The 21,210-nt window shown below is 60.1% G+C and overlaps 1 protein-coding gene across 9 annotated transcripts in view; it reads right to left on the reverse strand.

Annotated features, from left to right (window-relative positions):
- ADGRB2 (adhesion G protein-coupled receptor B2) overlaps window positions 1-21,210 on the reverse strand; it is a 36,400-nt gene that overhangs the window by 9,424 nt on the left and 5,766 nt on the right. For 8 of the 9 annotated variants that reach the window (XM_045476483.1, XM_045476482.1, XM_045476480.1 and 5 more), the window contains 18 exons: window positions 18,895-19,705; window positions 8,127-8,210; window positions 7,710-7,874; window positions 6,349-6,513; window positions 5,560-5,724; window positions 5,309-5,476; window positions 5,130-5,231; window positions 4,864-4,970; window positions 3,880-4,074; window positions 3,651-3,719; window positions 3,465-3,573; window positions 2,814-3,144; window positions 2,380-2,485; window positions 2,153-2,196; window positions 1,761-1,887; window positions 1,150-1,253; window positions 946-1,048; window positions 74-224 (listed from right to left, as the gene is read on the reverse strand). In XM_045476483.1, the coding sequence (XP_045332439.1) occupies window positions 74-224; window positions 946-1,048; window positions 1,150-1,253; window positions 1,761-1,887; window positions 2,153-2,196; window positions 2,380-2,485; window positions 2,814-3,144; window positions 3,465-3,573; window positions 3,651-3,719; window positions 3,880-4,074; window positions 4,864-4,970; window positions 5,130-5,231; window positions 5,309-5,476; window positions 5,560-5,724; window positions 6,349-6,513; window positions 7,710-7,874; window positions 8,127-8,210; window positions 18,895-19,690 (3,091 nt within the window). In that variant the 5' untranslated portion in view covers window positions 19,691-19,705. Of the gene's footprint in view, window positions 1-73; window positions 225-945; window positions 1,049-1,149; window positions 1,254-1,760; window positions 1,888-2,152; window positions 2,197-2,379; window positions 2,486-2,813; window positions 3,145-3,464; window positions 3,574-3,650; window positions 3,720-3,879; window positions 4,075-4,863; window positions 4,971-5,129; window positions 5,232-5,308; window positions 5,477-5,559; window positions 5,725-6,348; window positions 6,514-7,709; window positions 7,875-8,126; window positions 8,211-18,894; window positions 19,706-19,875; window positions 20,169-21,210 lie in introns of those variants that run through there. The other variant, XM_045476476.1, reaches the window with a different exon arrangement.

Below are 21,210 nucleotides of genomic sequence, written 5' to 3' on the forward strand. Positions count from 1 at the left end.
GCCAAAGCTGACCCTATCCTCCTTCCCCTGCCCCCAAGGCCCAGTGACAGAGTCCGGCACGGGCCCTGCTCACCCCAGCCCAGGCAGAGGAAGCGTTTGCGAACGAGGCGGGTCCGCATCCGTCCGATGACAGCCAGGTAGGACTGCCAGGCCTCAGTGAGCACCCAGCAAAAGGAAGAGAGGAAGAAAAAGTGCAAGAAGGCAGCAGTCATGGTGCATACACCCTGCAGAGAGAGGGATGGGAGGGAGTGGCCCTGAGCAGGCACCGGGGTGGGTGGGGCCAGGCTTCCCACACCCGCTGCTGGGTGCGGCCATGGCCGCCCACCCGAGCTCGGCCCCCCACAGAGCCCTGTCAGGCACCCCCGCCTTGATGCACCCACACACGGCACGACACAGGCCCAGTGACACGCACGCAGAACTCGACATCCGGGAGGCGGGCAGGCAGGCCACCCACGTGCAGACGGGGCTGGCAGGGGTGGGGGCTGGGGGAAAGACAGGAGCACCTGCCACATCATGGTCCGGCGGGCCCCACGCCTGGCACTCGCAGTGCTGGCACCACAGAGAAGGCCAAGGGGGCCTAAAGGACAGCCGGCACGGGTCATCCGTAGGCAGGTGGCACAAGAGGCCTCACTTGGGCTCTCACAGACACGGGGAGGCCCAGGCTCCACAGATGCCACCTGCCTGACACGTGTGCCCAGCTCACGTACGTGTTCACAGATGCACATGTTCACCACTCGAGTGTACACACACCCCTCTCCAACGCCGTCACGTCCACTCCACTCACACACGCTACTTCCCCCCCACACACACATACACACCCCCAACGCACGGCTCTGAGGGATACGAACACCCGTCACTTGGGCAGGTATGTGCAAACACGCGCGCTGGCACCTGCAAACGCTCGCTCACTCCACTCTCACCCTGGCGCCCGCCACCTGCACCTGCCTTGCTCAGCACCCGTGACTGGCCCACGAGGATCAGGACATTGGACGCCAGGATGGACAGGCAGAAGTTCAACAAGATGATGGAGCGCTCGGATTTTATGAACCTGAGAGGGCACGGCGGGCGGGAACAGAGGCGCTAGCTGGCCCCACCCAACCCGGGGTGGCCGGCCATCTCCCGCCCCAACCTGCCCGGCGTCCCACCTACCTCCAGAAGGCCGCGTAGATGGCAAGAAGGGTGAGCAGCGCCATGCAGGACACAGCACAGCCGATCACGAGGGGGACCGAGGGGGAGCCTGCCAGCTCCAGGGTCTAGGGAAGATGAGCCGGTGGTGTACCGGGTCACCAGGAGAGGCAGCTGCGGGGGGGCCCTCCCTCCCTCCCTCCCTCCCTCCCCCTCCCCCTCCCTCCCTCCCTCCCCCTCCCCCTCCCCACTCCCTGTCTAGCCCAAACTGGCACCTGCACCTTCCTCACACTCACAGGGAAGGAACTCGCTGCTGTATCCACGTGTGCACAGGGCAGACCCAGTCACACACGTGGGTGTGTATTTATGCTCAGTCACCCACGCTTCTCTACACACAACCACACACGCACGTGTGTGTACACGCACACGACTGCCACCACCACACATCCCCAGGTACGTCATCCCCGCGAGCACCATCCCAGCGGCACAGACTTCCATGGCGCGATCGCACGAGTGCACCTGCTCAGATGCACGTACGGGATCACCCAGGTCTCTGCCAACACCGTCACAGATGGCCACTGGCAACCCGGGAGCAGCCCTCCCTCCCCAGGCCCAGGCGCTTCCCTCCCGCTCACCAGGTCCTTGGGCGGCTGGGCCAGCACAGCAAACGTGGACAGATGCTGGCACTGGCAGCGGGTGTGGGCTGCCTGGGTCTCCAGGGTCTGGCAGCTCTCAGTGTCCCAGTCCCCTGAGCTGGCATCTCTTGGGTGAGGGAAGAGGTGGAGTGATACCCAGCCCAACTCCACGGCCCCACTCCCAGCGCTGGCCACTGCCCCAGGACGAGTGAAATCAGAGCAAGACCACACCCGAGAGGCAAGTGGCTTGGGGCGCCCCGGGATGTGCCCTTGACGCCTCGAGCCCGAGGGTGGCCCTGAGGAACGTTTTGGCCTTCCAGGTTAAGACAGCCTTCCTGACAGAGAAGTGCTAGGGCTGTACCCCCACCACACTGCGCCCCTGCCCCACTCACGCTCTGGAGTAGTCCCAACTGGCGCAGTGGGGGTCCGTGGTGCCCTGGGGAACAGAAGTCATGAGTGTGGTGTGGGGTGGGGAGCTCACCACCAGGACAGCTACCCATCCTGCCGTGGCAGGCCCCACACGGGACCCGCTATCGGGGCAGACCGCCTCCCCATCAGACAAGCCTTTGGTTGCTCATGATGGGGTATCCCCAGGGTTCCTGTCTGGGCCCCAACTCACGTTGATGATGTAGGAGAGCTCCACTGTGATAAGGGGCTCAGCTGGTGGCTGGGTGGGGGGCCGCACAGTCACTGTCATCACCCTGGATGTGACGGCCAGCGGGGGCCTGGGGACGGGTACTGAGGTCAGCTCCTACCACCGCTGCCCAGACCCAGTCTGGGACCTCAAAGGTGCTCTGGATCAGTGGTAGGGGGCTACCAGGGAGCCAAGACCAATTAAAGGCCAAGAGTTCCATGGGGCCCAGGACTTCAGGTGAGATCCGCAGCTTAGCCTCTGGGAGCCGCACAGACATCTTTGAGAGGCACCTATGTCCAGGGTCAGACAAGGGTGCCCAAGGCCGCAGTAGGCTGCAGAGGGAGCTCCCTGTGACCAGCACAGCCTCAGTCCTCTTGGTCTCACCTGGGCGGCCCCACGCACCCCTCCTGGGGACTCACCTGGGAGGTGGCAGGATGAGGCCGAGCGTGCGGTAGAGCACAGCACCGATCACAAAGTAGGAGGAGGACTCCTCAGGGTCTGCCGGCAGGAGGCGCTGGTGGGAGTGGCCTGGGCCAGGGGGCACGGTTCCCGGGCCCCTCCCCTTGCCAGGGTTGCCCGAGGTGCCAGATGCCCCTGGCTTCCCCGGGGAGGAGAGGCTGAGCACCTCCTTGGGTAGGAAGAGGCGGTCCTCTGAATGTCGCACCCAGTCCTTCATGCCCCTGCGGCCGCGCATGGGGAATGTGATGTCACTGGACACGGCAGAGACTGGTTCCCGCTGAATGCTGATCACTGCAACCCGTGCCCGAGACAGAGGGACAGAGGCAGAGGGGAGAGTCACAGGGGAAGAAGCCGATACGGGAGAGACAGACACCAGGACGCAGATATCGAGGTTGGTACAAACACACAGGTGGGGCACACATACACACAGAAACAACACAGAGGTGGAGGAGAAGAAAACACGGAGAGAGATACAAAGAAGGGGTTAAACGAGGGAACTACAGGCCCCAGAGAGAGAGAAAAATAGGAGGAGCCCTCAGAAACCACCCCACTCCCACAGCAGCCTGGGTTCTGCCATGTCCAGCCCCACCTCCCTAGCCTGCCTCCCGTACCCAGGTTGTCTGTGACAATCAGAGAGCTCTGGAAGGCCTTGAGGGCATCGCCCACCAGGTGAATGAAGTCCTCCACGACACGAAGCAGGTGCACAGAGCCAGGGGACACCTGGAGACAGAGAGTGTATAAGGGTCCGAGGCAGGGATCGGTCATGGGGGGCAAAGCCTGGAAGCCCAGCCCCTCACCTGCTGAGCATCATCCCACTTGTCCTTGTTCTCCGCATCCACCATGAAGCTCACCACCTGGAAGAAGCGCTGGGGCAAGAGCAGTGGATGTCAGGAGGTTCCAGCCCCAGGGACGGAAGCTTCCCCATCAGAGCCACAGGTGCTACCCCCAGCAGACTCTGCCACAGGGGCCCAACCTCCTGCTTCACTCTAGGGTGCCCTCCTTCCTTCTGGCGGGGCAGGGCAGTACCTGCACATCATCAGCCGAGGGCACGTAGGTGGCCCTCTTGAAGGTGTCAGTGACATTCCTTAGAATGTCCACGGAGAAGAGCAGGTCCCCGCTGTAGTAGGTGCGCCGGGCCAGCAGCTCCTGCAGGCTGCGCACGACCTGTGACATGCCCTCGCCCGCCAGCATGCGCTGCCCCTTGGCCAGGTGCTCCCGAAGCTGCAGGGGACAGGCAGGCTGCTGTCACCAGAGTGTCAGGAGCTGGGACCGGCCGCTGGCCCATCCCACTCCAGTCCACCCTCTGCTTGCATCCAGAGGGAGAGGGAGGGTGAAAAGGTCAGAGAGAGATGCTCAAAGGGGCTCATAGGAGACAGAGTCCAAGAAAAAGACCTAAAGATACTTTAAAAAGACTGAAATAGAAACAGCTAGAGGAGGAAGGTGCTCAGATGTACATATAAAAGATGACAAGCACGGCACAGGGACAAGGCACCTCCCCATCCCAGAGGGGTCATGCCCACTCTGGAGCGTAACGCACTCTCTCACTCTCCCTTCCAAATACAAGCTCCAAGTGCAAACACGCAAGTACCAATTACAGCCAGACGAACACAGGCCACGTTCACTGCCAACATTCTTACCCCATGACAGGCCCTGGGTGGGGCACTGGGGTCACTGAAATCAATTCGACTTTGTCCCTGCCTTTAAGGAGCTCATAGTCTTAACAGGACACAGACATCTCGATGAGCATCCACAACACCTAATGACTTTGGGAAGCTCAGGGGACAAGAGGAGCACAGAAATAGGCACGAGGAATAAGGAGAGACACTTGAGAGTCAGGTCTTGAGGTATGAATAGGAGCTTGCCAGACAAAGAGAGGCGCAGCCAGGCAGAAGTGGGCACAGCAGACGTATGCCAAGGCACATGGGCAAGAGCAAGAAACGAGCTCCCCCCACCCCCTCCCAGAGTCTGGGACAGATCCTGGGTCGCCCCAGCCCAGCGGGGCACACTCACTGACAGGTACAGGTAGCGGTACTCGTGGGAGATGCAGCGGGCGAAGCTGGGCAGACCCCAGTATGCCACGCCCTGGGCACTGAGGAGACAGCGGCGGCTGGCAGACCCTGCAGGCAGACGGGACACGGGGCTGGGTGTGGGGCCCGGCTCTCATCCACTTCACTCCGCGCCTCAGGCTGGAGGCTCCCACAGGCTGGGGGCCCGGAACGGAGACGGCAAGAATGGCAGGGGTGGGGCCCGAGGGGAGAGCCACCTCCCCCCCTCACCTGAGGCGTTGGGGGGGCACTTGTTGTAGATGATCTCGCCAGCAGCCGCCTTCTTCCACGTCATCAGCATCACGTACTCGTCCCTGCACATCTCATGGAAGGCTGCGGGGGGACAGTGGAGGGGTTCAGCCAGTCCCCACGGGCGTGTCCCTCAACCCCCAGGGTCCTGCCGCCGATACCTGGACACCTCTTCTCGCTGCAAGGCTTCACCTCCTCTCCAGTGCCCTCGCAGGGGTAGCCCTGCGCACCCGTGGCCTGGCACATGCGGAAGCGGCGCTGCCAGCCCGTGTCACACGTCTTGGAGCACAGGCTCCACGCGTTCCACGGCCCCCACTTGCCATCTGTGGCTGCAGGAGAAGCGGGGCGTGAGCGGCCCCGAGTGCCCCCAGGACCAGGGCTGCCACCTGCCACCCGTGTGCCGAGCACTCACCCGGGCACTCAAGGTTGCTGCACTCGCGGGTGTCCGTGAGGGCACCCGTACACGTGGCCCAGGCCGGCCCCGCCACACTGCACTTCCGGCTGCGCTGCTGGGTCCCGTTGGCACAGGATGTGGAGCACGGGCCCCAGGGACCCCATTCTAGCCACTGGCCTTCCACTGCATGGGAGACACAAGCAGGGGTGGCCATTGAGCAAGAGGTGTGAGGTCTCGTGGGGGCAGAGCACCGCAGGGAGATGGCAGAGCCTGCCAGGCATTCAGACTTGAGCCAGGCCAGACCCACTGGAGAGGGGTGGATGAAGGGAGGGCTGTAGCGAGCAGGTGGTGCCTGGGCCTGGGCCTGCCTGCCTGCCACTAGCTCCAGGAACACAGGATACCTCTCCACACTCAGCCCCGAGGTGGCACATGCTCTCTTTTGGTCAGGGAAATGGGCCCCAGGGGCACCTTTGGATTTTTGCCCACGCTTAAGCCCAGATCTATGTCCCCTCACAGCCCAGCTGGCCATGAGCACCCAAGGGCAATGGACGGCAAGGGTATCCCAGGGCTTAGGGGAAGGGGCAGTCTTCTTTTGATGGACCTGCAGTGTGCCAACTCCAAGTCTGGGCGGGGCCACATCACCTCCCACGCCGGCAGGTACACTTCGCCAGTCCCCCCACCCCCCACGCTTGGTTAAAGTTCGTGGGCCGCCAGGGTCAGGGCACTGGACCTGACTACCTCCCCTGGGTCTCCCAACCCCCACCCGGCTGGGCAGCGCCCGCCTGGAAGCCCACGGGCGCTACTGACCCGGGCAGGCCGCCATACTGCAGAGCTTAGTCTGCAGCTCGGGACCCTCGCAGGCTTTGCCGCCGTGCTGGGGGGGCACGCAGGTCCGCATCCGGCTCCGGGACCCCCGCCCGCAGCTGCGGGAGCACAGGCTCCAGGACCCCCACTCCTCCCACACGCCGTGCACTGCAAGGAAGCACGTGGCCGGTGGCAGGGCGGCACCCTGGCCCCGCCCACTGCCCATCCGCCCACCAATCAGGAGCTCCGGCAGCTCTGCTACCGCTCCTCATTGGCTCTGCACTGGGCCCCAGGACTCCACCCCTTGGGGGAAGACACAGGAGTCTAGTCCCAACTGGCACGGGATGCCTCCTGTGGCCACCAGGATAGGGAGACTAGGACCCACCCGGGAGGGGAGCCAGGGCTCCTCCTCTCCTGGGAGCACAGGGAAAGCCCAGGAAAGGACTCAAGATTTGCCCCAGCCCATCCCCCCTCCCTTCAGCCCTCCCCATCCCCAGACCCGAAGCAAGAATCCAACATGGCAGGCCTGGGGCAGGAGAAGCACCCCTCCCCACCCCAAGCGCATGGACACACAAAGAGACACGAACCTCTACATGGACACTGACACAGAGAGCTCACACTCTGGAACACAGCTTTGCCCCAGCCCTGTGCAAGCTCTTGCCACACCCCCAGGTACCAAGACCCCTTCCCATGTAGCCTTGCTCTAAATCCACAGCCAGGAGCTGGTTATGGCCTAGGCACCACTTCACTCTCTCAGGGCACGAGGAGCAGGACTGGCTGAAGCTGGCCCCCCACCATGGTGGACCACCTGTCCCAGGCAGGCACATGCACATTCTCAATACTCCATGCTGGACTGAGGAGGCTCTTTGGGGACTGGGATGGGGAGTCAGAGGAGGGAGGGGACGGTCAGGCAAGGTTTCATTTAAAAAAGAAAAAAAAAAAAGTGGCATTGGCATTAGTCTTAGACCTTGAAGGTCAGACTGAATTGTAACAGCCGAGGTGGAGGGGCGGGGGGTGGACAGGATAAGAATAAGCAAATGCAGGGAGGTGGGAAACTGCAAGAGGCGCTGGTATGGCCAGAGCAAAGGGAATACAGAGGGCGGTGAGGGTAAAAAGATGAGCCTTGATTACCAGGACGTAGGCAACAGGGGAGTGGTGGGCCCAGAACCGAGCCCGCTGCTGTGGGCCCTGGTCTGATTCATCTGTGTCCCCAATGCCCTGTGTGGGGCTAGGCACAGTGTGGGGGACAGTCAAGTTTGATGAATGAAAAAAGGAGGCAACCAACCGTCTTTGGAAACTGAACCTGCCCGAGTCCCAGGCAGGACCTAACCCTGCAGGCAGACCAGGCGGGAGGGTGGGCATACCTGGGCAGGTGGCTGAATTGTTGCAGGGCCGGGTCTCCCGCAGGGGCCCGCTGCACAGGGTCCCATAGGGGGAGGACACACAGGAGCGGGTCCGCACCTGCAGACCCTGCCCACACGTCAGGGAACACACGCTCCACGGGGACCACTCCTCAGCCGCCGGGTCGCCTACGAGAGAGGGACAGCGTCGGCGGCAGGGGGCACCTCCCAAGCACTCAGCCTCATAGGGATCCTCCTACCCTGACCCCAAGTGACGGGCTCTTAAGGAGGCCACCCAGCCCTGCCCACAGGCCTCACGTGGCAGAGATGTGACTGAGCTCTAGGACATAGACACAGACGGGCACACGCCAAGCACACATGCCACCAGACGCCACACAGTCGGGCCCCCGCCACAGAGGAAGGGAGGCGGGCCCGGGTTACCTGTCTGCGCCATGTATAGCCCAGGCTCATCTGCAGACCTTGGCCACTGGGTTTTCACCTTCGGTTCCTCTTCCGGCTCCTCACCTGGAACACGGAGGTGGTGGCAGGGGCTCAGCCAAGGCCAGCTCTGTCCTGCCAGAGTGGCGCAGAGAGGGCAGCCTTGCTCGCCCTCAGCCTGAGGGCCTGGAACCAACTGCAGGCAATGCTGAGTGAGGCTCAAGTCCTTGCCCCTGCCCCACCACCACCATTTCACAGATCAGGAAACTGAGGCTCAGGAGGCCACACAGGACTTGCCCATGGCCTCACAACCGTCTTTTCCTTTTCCTCCTCTTGCCTCAGCCAGCCTGGGGGAGACTGAAGAGGAGTGGCCGCTCACATCAACGAGCTCCGGGAGGCTTCTGTGCCCACGTGCTCTCCATACCTATCTCCTTTAATCCTCCTCTGGGAGGTAGGGACCAACGTCTCTGTTTAAAGATGAAGACACTGAGGACCAGAGAGGAAAAGTGACTTGTCCAAGGCCACACAGCTTGGTGAGCCTGAAGCCCAGGCTCTTTGCCTTCACAGGACGGACTCCTAAGGCTGATGAACAGACCACCCCCCAGGCCTGCCTCTGGGACACGATTCATGCCAAGCCAGGGGCTGAGTCTCAGGTCCAGAAATCTGCTCCCCATGCAGCACTAGACTGTGGCCTGGAGGTCAGAATGAGGTGCCTCTGAGACCCAGGGGCCTAGGGTGGGTGCCTACAACCTGCAGACCCTCGTCTCCGCTGCCCCTGCAGCTGGGAGAGCAGCTGATGCTCCCAGAGGCCGCTGCTGCTGCGGCCCCAGCCCCACCGGGCTCTCAGCTCATCACTCTGATTTATGTGTCTGGCCTAGGCCTTGGAAGCACCACCCGTGCTGGAGGAGGGGTGGGGAACGCCCATTCTCCAAAGCTGCTCAGACATGAGCTCAGCCAGGCCCTCTCCCACAGTCTGGGTAGCCTAGATGGGGGCTGACACGAGTGTGAGGGGAAAGACCCAGCCCGTGGAGAGACTGCTGGGCAGGTGGGAATAGCCTCTGGGACACGGCTCAGCCCATGCTGTCCCCGGACTAGAAGGGACTGCTCTCCCCCACCCCCACCCCCCACCCCAGGCCCTCTCCTATTTCTGATAAGCCAGGTCAGCACCTAGCAGGCACTCTGGGTTTGAAGGAACCGGAGAGGACTGTGCTCTTCCTGCCCCCTGCTGCCCAGTCCGGTCTCTGCGTCCGTCCAAGAGAAAGCTCTTTCTGACCAGGCATGAAGACGGCCACCTGGAGCAAACCCGCCGGACAGGGGGCCCCGAAGTGCCACTCAGCCTAGCTTATGGTCTCATCAACTCCGGGGCCCTTCCCTCCACTGCGACCACTGGTCCCAGAGCTCAATCTATGTTCTCCCCCAAACTTCTCCACCGTCTCGCAAACCTGGATCCCCAGGAGAGCGTTGGAGCCCACCAATCCTGGATCCCAACTGGGACACGGCCACTGACCAGCTGTGTGACCTTGGGCAAGTGTCTTTGCCTCTCTGCCCCTGTTTTCGCCTCTGTAGAACAAGACTCGAACACCCCCTACCTTGAGGGCTGACTCTCGGACTCCCCGACAGGAGGCCACGAAGCCCTTGGCACCCTGCTTGGCATGTGGTGAGTGCTCAGAAGGCAGGAACTGTGGGTTTACTTTTACCATCCCCCCTCCCCTCACAACCTGCACCTCTTCCGCACCCTCCCCTGCCACCCTTCAGGCCCCTGGGCCTCCCTTCAAATAGCATCTGCCTCTGTCAGGTCCCTGACTCTATCGGGACCGGACCGCAGAGAAGGTGCTGGTGCCGTGCCTGCCGACTCCTGAATCCCCTCACCCAGCCCTCCACCCCACCCGCTCAGCCAGTCCCCAGCCCCGGAGCCTTGTGACAAGCCGCCTTCTCCACGCCCACCCCCAGGCTGCTGAAGAAATCCACAGCTGTGCCAACTGGCACCACGACAGACTCAGGGCTGCGTATCCGCTGGGCGCCCGGGGCTTCTCGGCAGCACTCCCCGGCTCCCCGCCTTCCCCACTCCCCACCTTGGCTGGCTGTGCCAGACCTTGACCTCTCTCCTTGAGCTCATCTCTGCCCCCCTCTCTCTCTGCAATGAGCTCCTCTATAAAGAAAGCAGCGTGGGATTCCCCCCCACACACATACACTTCTTGCCCCACCCCTCCAACTCCCAAATTCCCTGCATCTACTCCCAGGCCCAGCCCTACATCTACTCCCCCCTGCCCCCTGCCACTTCCAGGAGGGCTCCATTTGAGCCATCCGTTAACCCTCTGGCTCAGCATTTGGTCGGCACTGTCTTTTCACGGCAGCCCGAGAATGGACCTCCATTCTGGGGGGAGCCCCTCTTTGAACCTCCTTCCTCCTCCAGCCACTGCCCTCAGCCTCCTCCTCCCCAGCACTAAGTGGTCCACAGCTGGCGCTCTAGTTTCTCACCTGCCACTCACATCCTGGCTCAAATGTCACCTCGCCTGGTAATCCACTGCAGTCTGGCTTCTGACCACATCTTACTGCTGAAACCGTTCTTGACAAAGTCATCAACGCCCTCCTTATCACTAAATCCTACGGACACTCCGCAGCTTTGTCCCACTTGACCCCTGGGTAGCACGGGGCCCTGCTGACTGTCCCTGCCTTGAAACACTCCCCTCCCTGGCTCTCCAGGTTTCCTCCTACCTGTCTGGCTCCTCTGTCCCAGTCTCCTTGACTGGTCTGTCTTCCTGCCCCTTCCCCTATCGGGCCTCCACGCTTCGCTCCACACTCCCCTCCCCAAGGTTCAAGTAGCCCCTCCGTGGCTGCTCCAGAGTCATCACCCCCAGCGCCCCACTCGGGGCTTCACTCCTGGGTGGGCTCCTGCCTTCTGGACAGGTCTACTGACGAGGGGCCCTCAAATTCAGCACGCCTAAGACAAGATTACCCCTTCTTCTCGAATCTCCACCTGCTCGTTCATCACCTCCTTCACCTGGGAAACTCCTACCTGATTTTCAAAATCCACCTCACATGGCTTCTCATTTGGGAGGTCTTCCTCATCCCCCACTCCTCAGGCAGAAGTGGCTGTCCCCTCCTCTGTGTGCCCCGTCGTCCCAGAGGATGCCAACTTCCGACCATCTGAACCTCCCCGCGCCCATTGGCCCTTTGAAGGCAGACTGTGCACGCCATCTCCCCGACCCCAGTGAACACCGGCCCAGAGGAACAGCAGCAAACAGCAATGAACACACTGCTCCTAGCTTTCCCTGCCACCCCACGGGGGTCACTGGGAATTAGCACTTGTCATCCTGAGTAGCGGCTCTGCCCAGCAGCCCTCCACCTACAGCAGCCCCGGGCCTGACACCCATTTCTTAATAAACATTCTGCAGATGCTGTTCGACCTATCACAAATCCAGCTGAGGATCCCGTCATCCGGTTCCTGCTTTGGCGTCTTGACCATCATCGTGTCTGTGGCATCCACCAGGCTGGCGTCCGGTAAGGTCCGGAAACACGGACATGCGAGACAGCAGTCTGACCCCCTCGCTGCTTCCCGTGGCCCCCACATCCTCTACAAACCGTGCACCAGGGCTTTGCGGGCCAGCCCCCACGACACAACCAGAGGTGATGGAGGTGGTTTCTAGGATCCACCCTATTTGAAAATCAGAACGTGTCCCAGGCCCAGCTCTTGAGTCCCTCTCCCGGCCTCCTGGGCTGGGCCAGAGAGGGGAGGGAACAAGCCCGAGGCTACCCAGCAGGGGCCTGCACTGACTGCCCTCCCTTGTACCCCCACCCCACTTCAGCATATGCCTTGAGGCAGGCCACAGCCAGCTCTGGGCCCGCAGCTGGGGGAGTCTAAGAGGCAGCTGAGCCAACAGGACAAAAAGGGGTCCAGGAAAAGGCAGCTTGTAGGACCCGGATCCTCACAAGTTCTGCAATCTATAGGCCTTCCCACCTGCGAGCCCGCCCTGGTGTGGATGGACCCGCTTCCCCAGGACACGCTACCCTGCTCTGTTCCGTTTTGTTTTGAATGAGGTAACACTCACTACACAACCCGCTATTGCCAGTCACTGTGCACCTCGTTTAATCCTAATGAGGATGGGTTCTCCCATGTTACTGATGAGGAAGGAGGCTCCAGGGTCACACGCTGGAGACAGGCTGCGTGGCATTCGAAGCCAGGCTTGCCTGACTCCTCTGGAGCCCGTGCTCTTTCTACTGAGCTGCGCTGGCTCTAACAAAATGCAGTTGGAGCCTCCTGAGAGATGGCTTTCTTAATTCCCATAGGACCCTGAGTCACTCCCTCATTCCGCCAAAGCCCCTCACACTTGCTACTGTTATCCTGTTTTCACGCCACCTTCTTATTGTTCCTTTGCACATCCACTCCCCCACTGCCCCCCCTCCCCCCCAGGTGAGCCTGATTCTCTTCTGCAGCCTCCAAAGTGATCCTCTGGGAGCCCCGTGCAAAGTGCACGAACTCCCCTGCTGAGGAACCTTCAGTGGCTCCCCACTGTTACCAGTGTAAGCCTCTGAGCCTGGCATGTGCCGGCCTCTGATGCCCTGTCCAGTCCTGTTTTCCTCTCCCCACCAGACAGCCAAGCACACTGCAAGGTCATGTGGACCAGTGGGAAGGACATGGATTAGAGAACCAGAGACAGAAGCAGATTTGATTCTCAATTCTGCCAGTCTTGCTGTGTGCCCTTGGGCAAGTCGCCTCACCTCTCTGAGCTTAAAAATCTTCAACTGAAAATAAAGAGGACACGTCCTACCACAGGTTCAGAATTAAATGAAACAAGAGATATGGACCGCCTGGAATACAATAAGCTCTCTGTGCAAAGGGACTGCCCCCCTCTCTTGTTATCCACCTGCTTTCCTCCCTGAGATTGGTGTTCCCTCCCCCTTGCAATGCCCTCCTCTACCTCCATCTGCCAAAATCTTCTACGTGTCAAATACCGCCTCCTCCAGGAAGCCTTCCCAGGCTGACCACACAGGGGTTTTGGTATGCTGGCCCCTTCTCCTGTGGCTGAGACCCTAGATTGCCTTCCACTGCGGCTGAGAGTAACCTAGGCTCATCCCTCTTGTGGGCACTAAGGGAGGGTATCAATCTCCCTCACTCCTCTTGCACAGAGGGCCCAGCTCTGAGCAGCCAGACACAAGACAAGCATTCAGCAGACATAGGCCAGATATCCCTGAGGGTTCCTCCACCCCAATCACCCAGGGGCCACTCTTGTTCCCCCCTTGCACCGACAGGCTGGGTGGGCACAGGGGCTCTCTGCCATCTGAGCAGGACGGTAGGCACCTGCTCCACCATGCTTTGCAGACCCTGCCCCCCAAACTCCACACAGTCCAGCCCCCTCAGCCTCCTTTGTCATGAATATGTTAAAAATAACCACGATAATCATCACTTCCACGGGGAGAGCAGTGCGGATTTACAAAGCAGCCAGCCCTCCCAGGGCTCTCTACATCCTCCCTGAGGCTGGCCCTGGAGCCCTGAGTAGGCACCAACAGATCCCCTTGAAACATGGTTCTGTCATGTCCCTCCATGGCTTCCCACCCCCAGCAGTGCTTCGTGAACCCTACAGTGCCTTAAAAAAAACAAACAAAAAAAAAAAAACCCGGGGTGGGGAGGAGAGGGAGGGCAGGGGCAGAGAGAGAGATGGCTTTTGAAAATTCCAAGCTCAACCTCTGCAGTCCAATGCAACTGGGTATCCCTGTGAGACCAGATACTCAGCCAGAATGCCAGTTCCCCCCCAATGACTCCCTCCCCCGAGCTGCTGGCCTATCTGCCCAGCCTCTCGACAGAGCTAGCTGGGTCCCTGCCACCTCCCCCCACACAGCCAGGAGCTCCTCGAGAGCGGGGACCACAACTGACTCATCCCACCTCCCCCACGATGCCCAACTTCTTGCTGGCTTGAGACCTTTGGTCAATGGAGGCGGGGGTCCCAGTGTCTGGGGATGGCAGTCAGAACCTTGGGCCCATCTCCCACCACCGGGGCTCACACTTCCATGTCCTTGCACGGGCTGCTTCCTCCTGCCAGGTTTCCCAAAGCGTGCAGCAGGAAATGAGTTGGGGTGGCTCACCAATGTGCCCTTAAAAAACCCTGCATCATGGACTGGGGCAGTTACCCCTCTAGGTCTCTTTTAATTAGGGTGACTTCCTGCCAATATGCCTGGGGTCACCGGGTTTGTGCCTGCTGCCATGACATAATTAATAGGACCCCTTCCCCTGCTTTAAAAACCTCAAAAATGTCCCAGTTTAGATGATAAATTACATGGTTGCCTTACTTTTAATCCTTGCAAATGCATGCAAGATAAAGTCTCCGTGTAGTCTGAGACTTTCACACACCGCCAGCACGTGCTCATTTCTCTTTCTAACAAATCGACAAGAAGGACGAACGTCTAGCTAGAATTGGCTAACATCGCTTTGTTTTCACTGGGGCTATTTCTTCTGTTATCTTTTGCTTCAGATAAGTGATACTCTTTTTCCAGGTAGGATGTGAAATTTCTTCCTAATGTATTAAATTTTAGAAGTGATTCTATGTAAAGAAAAATTCCATGGGTAGTGAATTCCTATTCACTCCTCAAAACCCAACTCAGAATCACCTTCTTTAGGCTGCCTTCCCACCCCTCTGTGGTTGAACCCCGCACTCTTCCTCCTCCCTTGACATCTGGCCCAGGTACATCAAACCTATGGCACTAAATTATGACAACACGCAGCTATTTATCAGGGATTTACCATGTGCCAGGCACTGTACTAAGCACTGACCTATATTCTCTTGTTTCATCTTTATCATCACTCTGTGAATAGCCCAACTATCCCGACTTTACAGGTAATGAAATGGCAGGTGAAGAAACCTGCCCACGGTCGCAGAGCTTAGTCGGTGGTGGGGCTGGGAATTGAATCCAGGGCCAGGAAACTTCAGCCTGTGGCTTTGACCACCACTGTATACCTAGTGGTCACTCTCCCCGATCAGAGGGCAGGAGGTATATCTGGTGTACCTGGGATCTCATTCACCCAGAGCCAACCCAAGGCCCGGCACAAACTCCGCTCCAATAAAGACGCAGAGATGTGTGTGATGGGTGGGTGGGGACTCAGTCCCTGCTGAGATATCTGGGGGAAACTGGGTCCCACTCCCCATCCTGTGACAGAGCACACAGAGCTCCAGAAGCACAGATCTCGGCTGGAAGGACCTTCTAGGAAATGTACTGAATGTGCGAGGTGCCCCCTCCTCCTACCATGAGAGAGGCCTGGCCTCCCCGGTGTCTGAGCACCAAACAGACAGGTAAGGTTGCACTTCCCACCAGCGGACCAGGCTGGCCGAAAGAGGACAGCAGGGCCTGAGCACCGGGAGGAGAAAGACCAATCTAGGACTAGGTTGGGCAGGTACAAGGAGCTTCCTAGAGGAAACGGGTTGAGCAGCCCTGGGAAAAATGCGAAGTTGTGGAAAACCAAGGCCAAAGGGCATTCCAGGTGAGGGAAAGGCCCAAGCAAAAGCAGGGAGTCCAGAAAGCAGGGGCTCAGGGGCCAGTGAGAAGCCCTGGTCAAGGGTAGGATGGAATTAGAGGGAAGGCTGAATAGCAGGTGGCAGCTGGGTCTGGGGTGGGGCTGGAATGCCAGGCTGAAGAGTCTGTGCCACGATGGAGAGTATGGGGGCTGGATCTGGGAAGTGATGCACAGATTACTGGAGGCCCCGAGGCCCCCGTGGGGCAGCCCATCGTCCAAGTCACCCAGCAGCAGTGGCAGAGTGGGGATTTGAACTCTGGCCTCCGGAATGGGGCCTGGGTAATAGGGAGGTGGGTGAGCAGCAGCCAGCCAGCCAAGGATGGGACAGCACCTCTGAGGAAGGCAGGGAGTGCGGGAGAGGAGAGAGGAGGTTCCCCCAGGTGTCAGTCTGCACAGCCATCCCCACTGGCCAGTGTCTCGTCAGGACCGGGGAGGGGTCAGCAGGCAGGAAACGCAGGGTGGCAGCACCACGTCTTCACCGCAATTCCTGCTCCCTGCCCCCCACCCCGGCCTCAGCCAGCATCCGCTGGGCTCCTTCCTGCCTGCCTTCCCTTTCTTCCTCTCTCCCCACTTAACAGATTGCGGCAGCAAGATGGCACAAATTTATGGCTCAACTCACCAAAAATAACAAGAGATCTATCAAAGGCAGTTTGCGTGAAATTAACAGGCGCCTGTACCCTCTTGTCAAACGCACTGGGCTCTGAGGCGGGCCCAGGCACTCCACCCAGGCACTGTCCCCCAGTGCCACTCTTCCAGCATGGACCCAGTCCCACTCCACCTGGCCTTGCCTTCGATTGATTCTATGCAGAGTGTCCCAGAGAAGGGGAACACAGCTCCCCTGCCACAGGGCCTGGCAGAGGGGCTAGGACGAGGGTCTTACTCTTCCTGTTCACCGCCTTGCCCACCAATCTCGTTCTCAATCTGGCAGTTCCACATGTGAGCCGGTTCTCCCACAGCTGGTACATGTGTCCAGCTGGCCCAGTGGGGAGGAGGGGGTCCTGCCAACCAGGCACAAAGGGCCCTGAGTCCTGACAGTGCCCTGTCCCTCAGATGCCCACTGCCACATGGAACAAATTGAGACATACGCCCACTGTCTCTTGCCCCTAAGAGACTGGGCAGAAGGAAGGAGATGGCAGAGAGGAAAAGTAAAAGTCTCTTGCCCGCCAGGGGAGAGGAAGGGGCTCTGGGCACCAGCGTGCTGGACAAGATCACTTAGGATGACCAATGCCACATCACCCCCTATAACTCCCCACAAGGGCCCTCCCTGCAGGCAACCCCATGGAGCAGCCTGAAAACATGCCAAGCAGGACAAGGAGCATGAGCAGAGGTCAGGTGTGGAACAGCTGGGAGCCTGGGACTCCCAGCTCAGAGATAATACTAGGCCTCATGCCCAGGGACAGTCAGCACCCAATCTCCACCCATGCTCAGTCCCAGAGGCCCCCAGCAGAGGCTGTGATGATGGGGACAATGGTGGCCTTCCCATCACCAGCCCTCTCTGACCCCCAAAGTCACTCCGACTACCAACCAACTCCTGTTTCCGGCTTCACCAAGCCCAGCTGGCTGCTCCTGGCTCTGTGCTCCACATGGCAGCCTGCCCAGATGGTGCCCGCCCATGAGGGCAGAGCCTTGCTCCGTCCACTGGAGACCACTGGGCCAATGGACCGCAGGGAAAGCCAGACAAAAGAGCCTGCCCTCTGCTGAGCGCGATGGGGGAGGCCCCCACAGAGTGACGGGCAGTGGCCGCCAGGCAGGAAGAGTCATAAACCTCCTGATATACGCCTGGCACTCTCCGCCAATGTTCGACAAAGAAGCGAAATTCAATTTCTTCCTGCAGGCACTAAATCCCAGGCCAGCCTCCAGGGCCTGTAACCTGCCCACGGCCTGGCTGTCACTCGGACGGCTTCATCGACCGATGTTAGAGGCCAAGCTGGCCAGGGGGAGAGGCCAGAGCAAGGCCACTGGGCACTTGCCACGGATAGGCACGGTGCCAGATGTCTCACAGGGGAGGTTGAGAAGTGCTCCCCACTGCATTGGGAGAGGCCACTGTCATGATAACTGGCCCTCTAATTAACTCAGAGATATCTCCCCATTTTACAGATGAAGAAACTGATGCCAAAAAGATGGGATCCACTCAAGGTAATAATAGTCAAAGGCAGTGCTCAACTCCCGGGCTCTGGCCTTCAAAGCAGGGGTGGGGACAGATCATACTCCTCCAATACTCCTAGCAGCCCTCACACAAGACCCCCTGTGTCCCTGTAAATCCTCTCAGGCCGATCTCCATGGCTCTTCTGACTTCCATCCCTGTGTGACATCCTCATGATGGGAGGCCAGCACCTGTTATCCCAAATGGGGAAACTGAGGCCAGGAGAGGGAAGGGAACTCCCTTTTAGTCCCAGAGCTGGGGACCAGATCCCAGCTCTGCCTCCCTCCCACCCCCACCCCCTGGCCAGTCACTGGCCCGGCACTGTTCGGCGGGCACACAGGATCCAGATGAGGGCCTGGGGGCTTTGTAGCTGCAGGAAGGAGGGTCGGCAGAAAGTGGCTGTGGTGAGGGAGCCGGGGTGGGAGCGGGAGCAGGCAGGGCTCAAGGGCTCGCAGAGCTTTTGCCCAGTCAGCAGGAAGCTCTAGCAGCTGTGGCAGCCTCGGTCCCAGAAGACATGGGCCCAGAGGGGGAGACAGGGGATGCTGGGAGCGGAGCCAGCCCAGCCCTCCAAGGCAGCCTCGAAGCCCAGTCCTCTTCACCCAGGCACATTCTTCTGCACCTCCCTCTGCCCTGACCCTGGGGCCACTGCCAAAAATCGCCGACCCGTGTGGGCAGGAACATGTCCCTGCTCCCTGCCTACTCTCCAGCCTCCAGGCAAACTTGTCGACTTGGCACACACTGCTCCCTCTGCCCGGAGCGCCCTCACCACTTCTTTGGCTTGGCTGGCTTCCACGTGTCCTTCAGATCTCTGCTTGCGCCTGTATCACTTCCTTCAGGAAGCCTTCCTTGATTGCCTAGTGGGAGGGTCCTCTCCCTGGGTTCACCACACTGCATTGTCTCATCTCTGCCCCCCATTCACCTACCCAGACTACAAACAAGAGTTTGGGGTTAGTGGGGTCTAACCCCAATCCATTTCGGGGACCCCAGCACCCGGAGAAGGCTGGACACAGAGGGGACACGGGCGAAGAACTACGCAAATGGCCTGAGGATCTGCCAAGACGGGGACCAGAGCGTACCCTCAGCCCTGGGCACGCCCACCCCACCGGGGCCCTGCTCTGACTCACCATATCTCATCTCGGTTGTGAACAGGTCATTGCTGCTCCCTGAATGCAAATCGGCCTCAGCAGGTGGGGCCGGGCCCCCAGGCACCAGGGCATTGGACAGGGTGTGGGCAGCAGGCGGGCCCGGAGGCGCGGTGGTGGCCGAACCAGCCCCCGCCTCCCCGGGGCAGCTGCAGCCTGGCTGGGCGAAGCCACAGGCCCTGCCAGCAGTGCGGCCGCACTCCTCACTCCAGCGGCACAGCACGCCACAGGTGAACTGGCTGGAGTTGTTGTTGTTGATGAGCAAGACCTCGACGAAGCGGAAGGCCAGGGCAGCGGGCGCCAGCAGGCGCGGGGCCTCCGAGGGCTCTGCCGACAGGCACAGCTGCACGAAGTTCTTGTCGAAGTGCAGGAAGGTAAAGGGGCCCGAGCCGCCACACAGTTCCAGCCCCGCTGCCTCCTCCTCCTCTTCTGGCCGCCCCGCCTCTGCCTCCGCCTGGGCCACGGCTTCCTCTGGGCTAGGCCGCAGGCAGGTAAAGTTGACCAGGTAGTGGTCCAGGGGCAGCAGACGGGGGGCAAAGTGGGCGCACACCTGCTCCTGGCGGTTGAAGCGCAGGTAGAGGGAGTACTTGGTGGGGTCAGGGTTCTCCAGGGTCCAGGAGCAGCCTGAGGCGATGGTAGGAAAGAGGTCCTGCAGTGAGAAGGCCCCGTAGAGCACGCCCGAGGCCAGGGCGGAGCAGGCGCTGGGGGCAGGGTCGAAGGCGGCGGCCAGGCGCAGGGACAGAATCACAGATAGTAAGAGGGGACAGGCTGGGGTCATCCTATGTCCCTTGCCCTGTGGAGAGAGACAGTGGTCAGCAGCCCCAGGAGCTGCCAGCGTGGGCTCTGAGTCTCCTGTGGCAAGCTGCAGGAGCGGGCCTGGCGGTTAAGGCTCTGGAGTCGCCCAAGTCCACCTGTGTGATCTTAGACAAGGGACGTGACTTCTCGGAGCCTCAGTCGCCTTACCTGTAAAATGAAGGCACGTGGGAGAGTGTCTGGAAGTCTGTAAGCCCTTAAGAAACATCAGTTGTTGCCTCTGTTATCCTATGATTCCTCAGTCAATCTCATCAGCCACCGGCATCTTGGCCTGACACTTGGATCTCGCCTCATCCCCACCACCCAACTTAAATTCTCCAGAACTGTTGCTCTCAGTCGCAGCGTATCGTGATCAGTTGTGAGCCATGTCACGCATAATCCAGCGGTAATTGTCAAAGGAGCAGTGTTTGACAACGATTTGCTTTTTTATAAATCAGAGCAATTCAAGGTTATTCCCAGAACAATGTCATTCTCACTCACTTGCTTTGCTGAGTGGGAGAGAAAGGGGAGGAGTTACCACTGGGGTGCCAGGGACTGCGCACAACCCAAGCCATGCCCATGGAGGGCATCACAAGTATGAGCGTCATGAGTATCACTGCTGTGGATTTCCTGGTGGAAACAAGGGGAGAGGTATCTGCAAAATGGGTGCAGTATTCCCCTTAACCCCTTTTCCCTTCCTGCCATGGGTTATCCTCCAAGGCCTGGCTCAGGGTCTGCTACCTGGCCCCCCCCCACCCCACCTCCGGAGGCCACCAAGCCATCGCCCAGCTCTCAGCTCCCACAGCCCTTTCCTGAAAGCCCATGCCCCCCAATCATCACCTCTATTCCCTGCTGTCTCCCCAGGGCTATCTCACTCATCTCAGGAGTGGAGACCAGAGTTCACTGATTTCTCCCTCCCCGCAAAGTGCTACATACACTAAACCAAACTCCCAGAGGCTGCAAAATTCAGCAGGTATGAATGTACTCTCCATGCGTGGGCAGGCAACCAGGACCCAGGCCATGCCCCGACAGACACTCAGGACGGTCAGGGCCGAGTGGACAGAAGCTGGCGGGCAGGGCACCTGCAGGTGCCTTCCCACCCACCAAGCCAGGACAGAGCCACTGCCCACAGCCTGTCCACAGCGCTGTCCGGAAACCAGAGCCTGGCACCTGGGCTGGCTCAACCCTGCTCCCGGCCCTGCCCCCGAAGTGATCCATGCTGCCTCCCTCCTCCATGCCGGCAGCATAGCTCACAGCACTGGATGGGCCCCTAGAGCCTGGTCGCTCCACATTAAAGGAGAAAGGATGAGGCTCCAAGAAGGGAGGCAACCTGCTCAAGATCACACAGAGTGGTCCAGCTGGGACTGGAGCCCGGGACCTGAGGCCCCAGCCTGGGGTTCCCTCTCATCCACCAATAGCCTCTTGCTCTGTCCCCTTCCTTGCTCAGGCTGCAAGCCCAATGGAGAAGCCATTGGCTCTGGGAACTGAATCACAAACATAGGATAA

The sequence above is a fragment of the Leopardus geoffroyi genome, chromosome C1 (assembly GCF_018350155.1).
Source record: "Leopardus geoffroyi isolate Oge1 chromosome C1, O.geoffroyi_Oge1_pat1.0, whole genome shotgun sequence".
Taxonomy (NCBI): Eukaryota; Metazoa; Chordata; class Mammalia; order Carnivora; family Felidae; genus Leopardus; species Leopardus geoffroyi.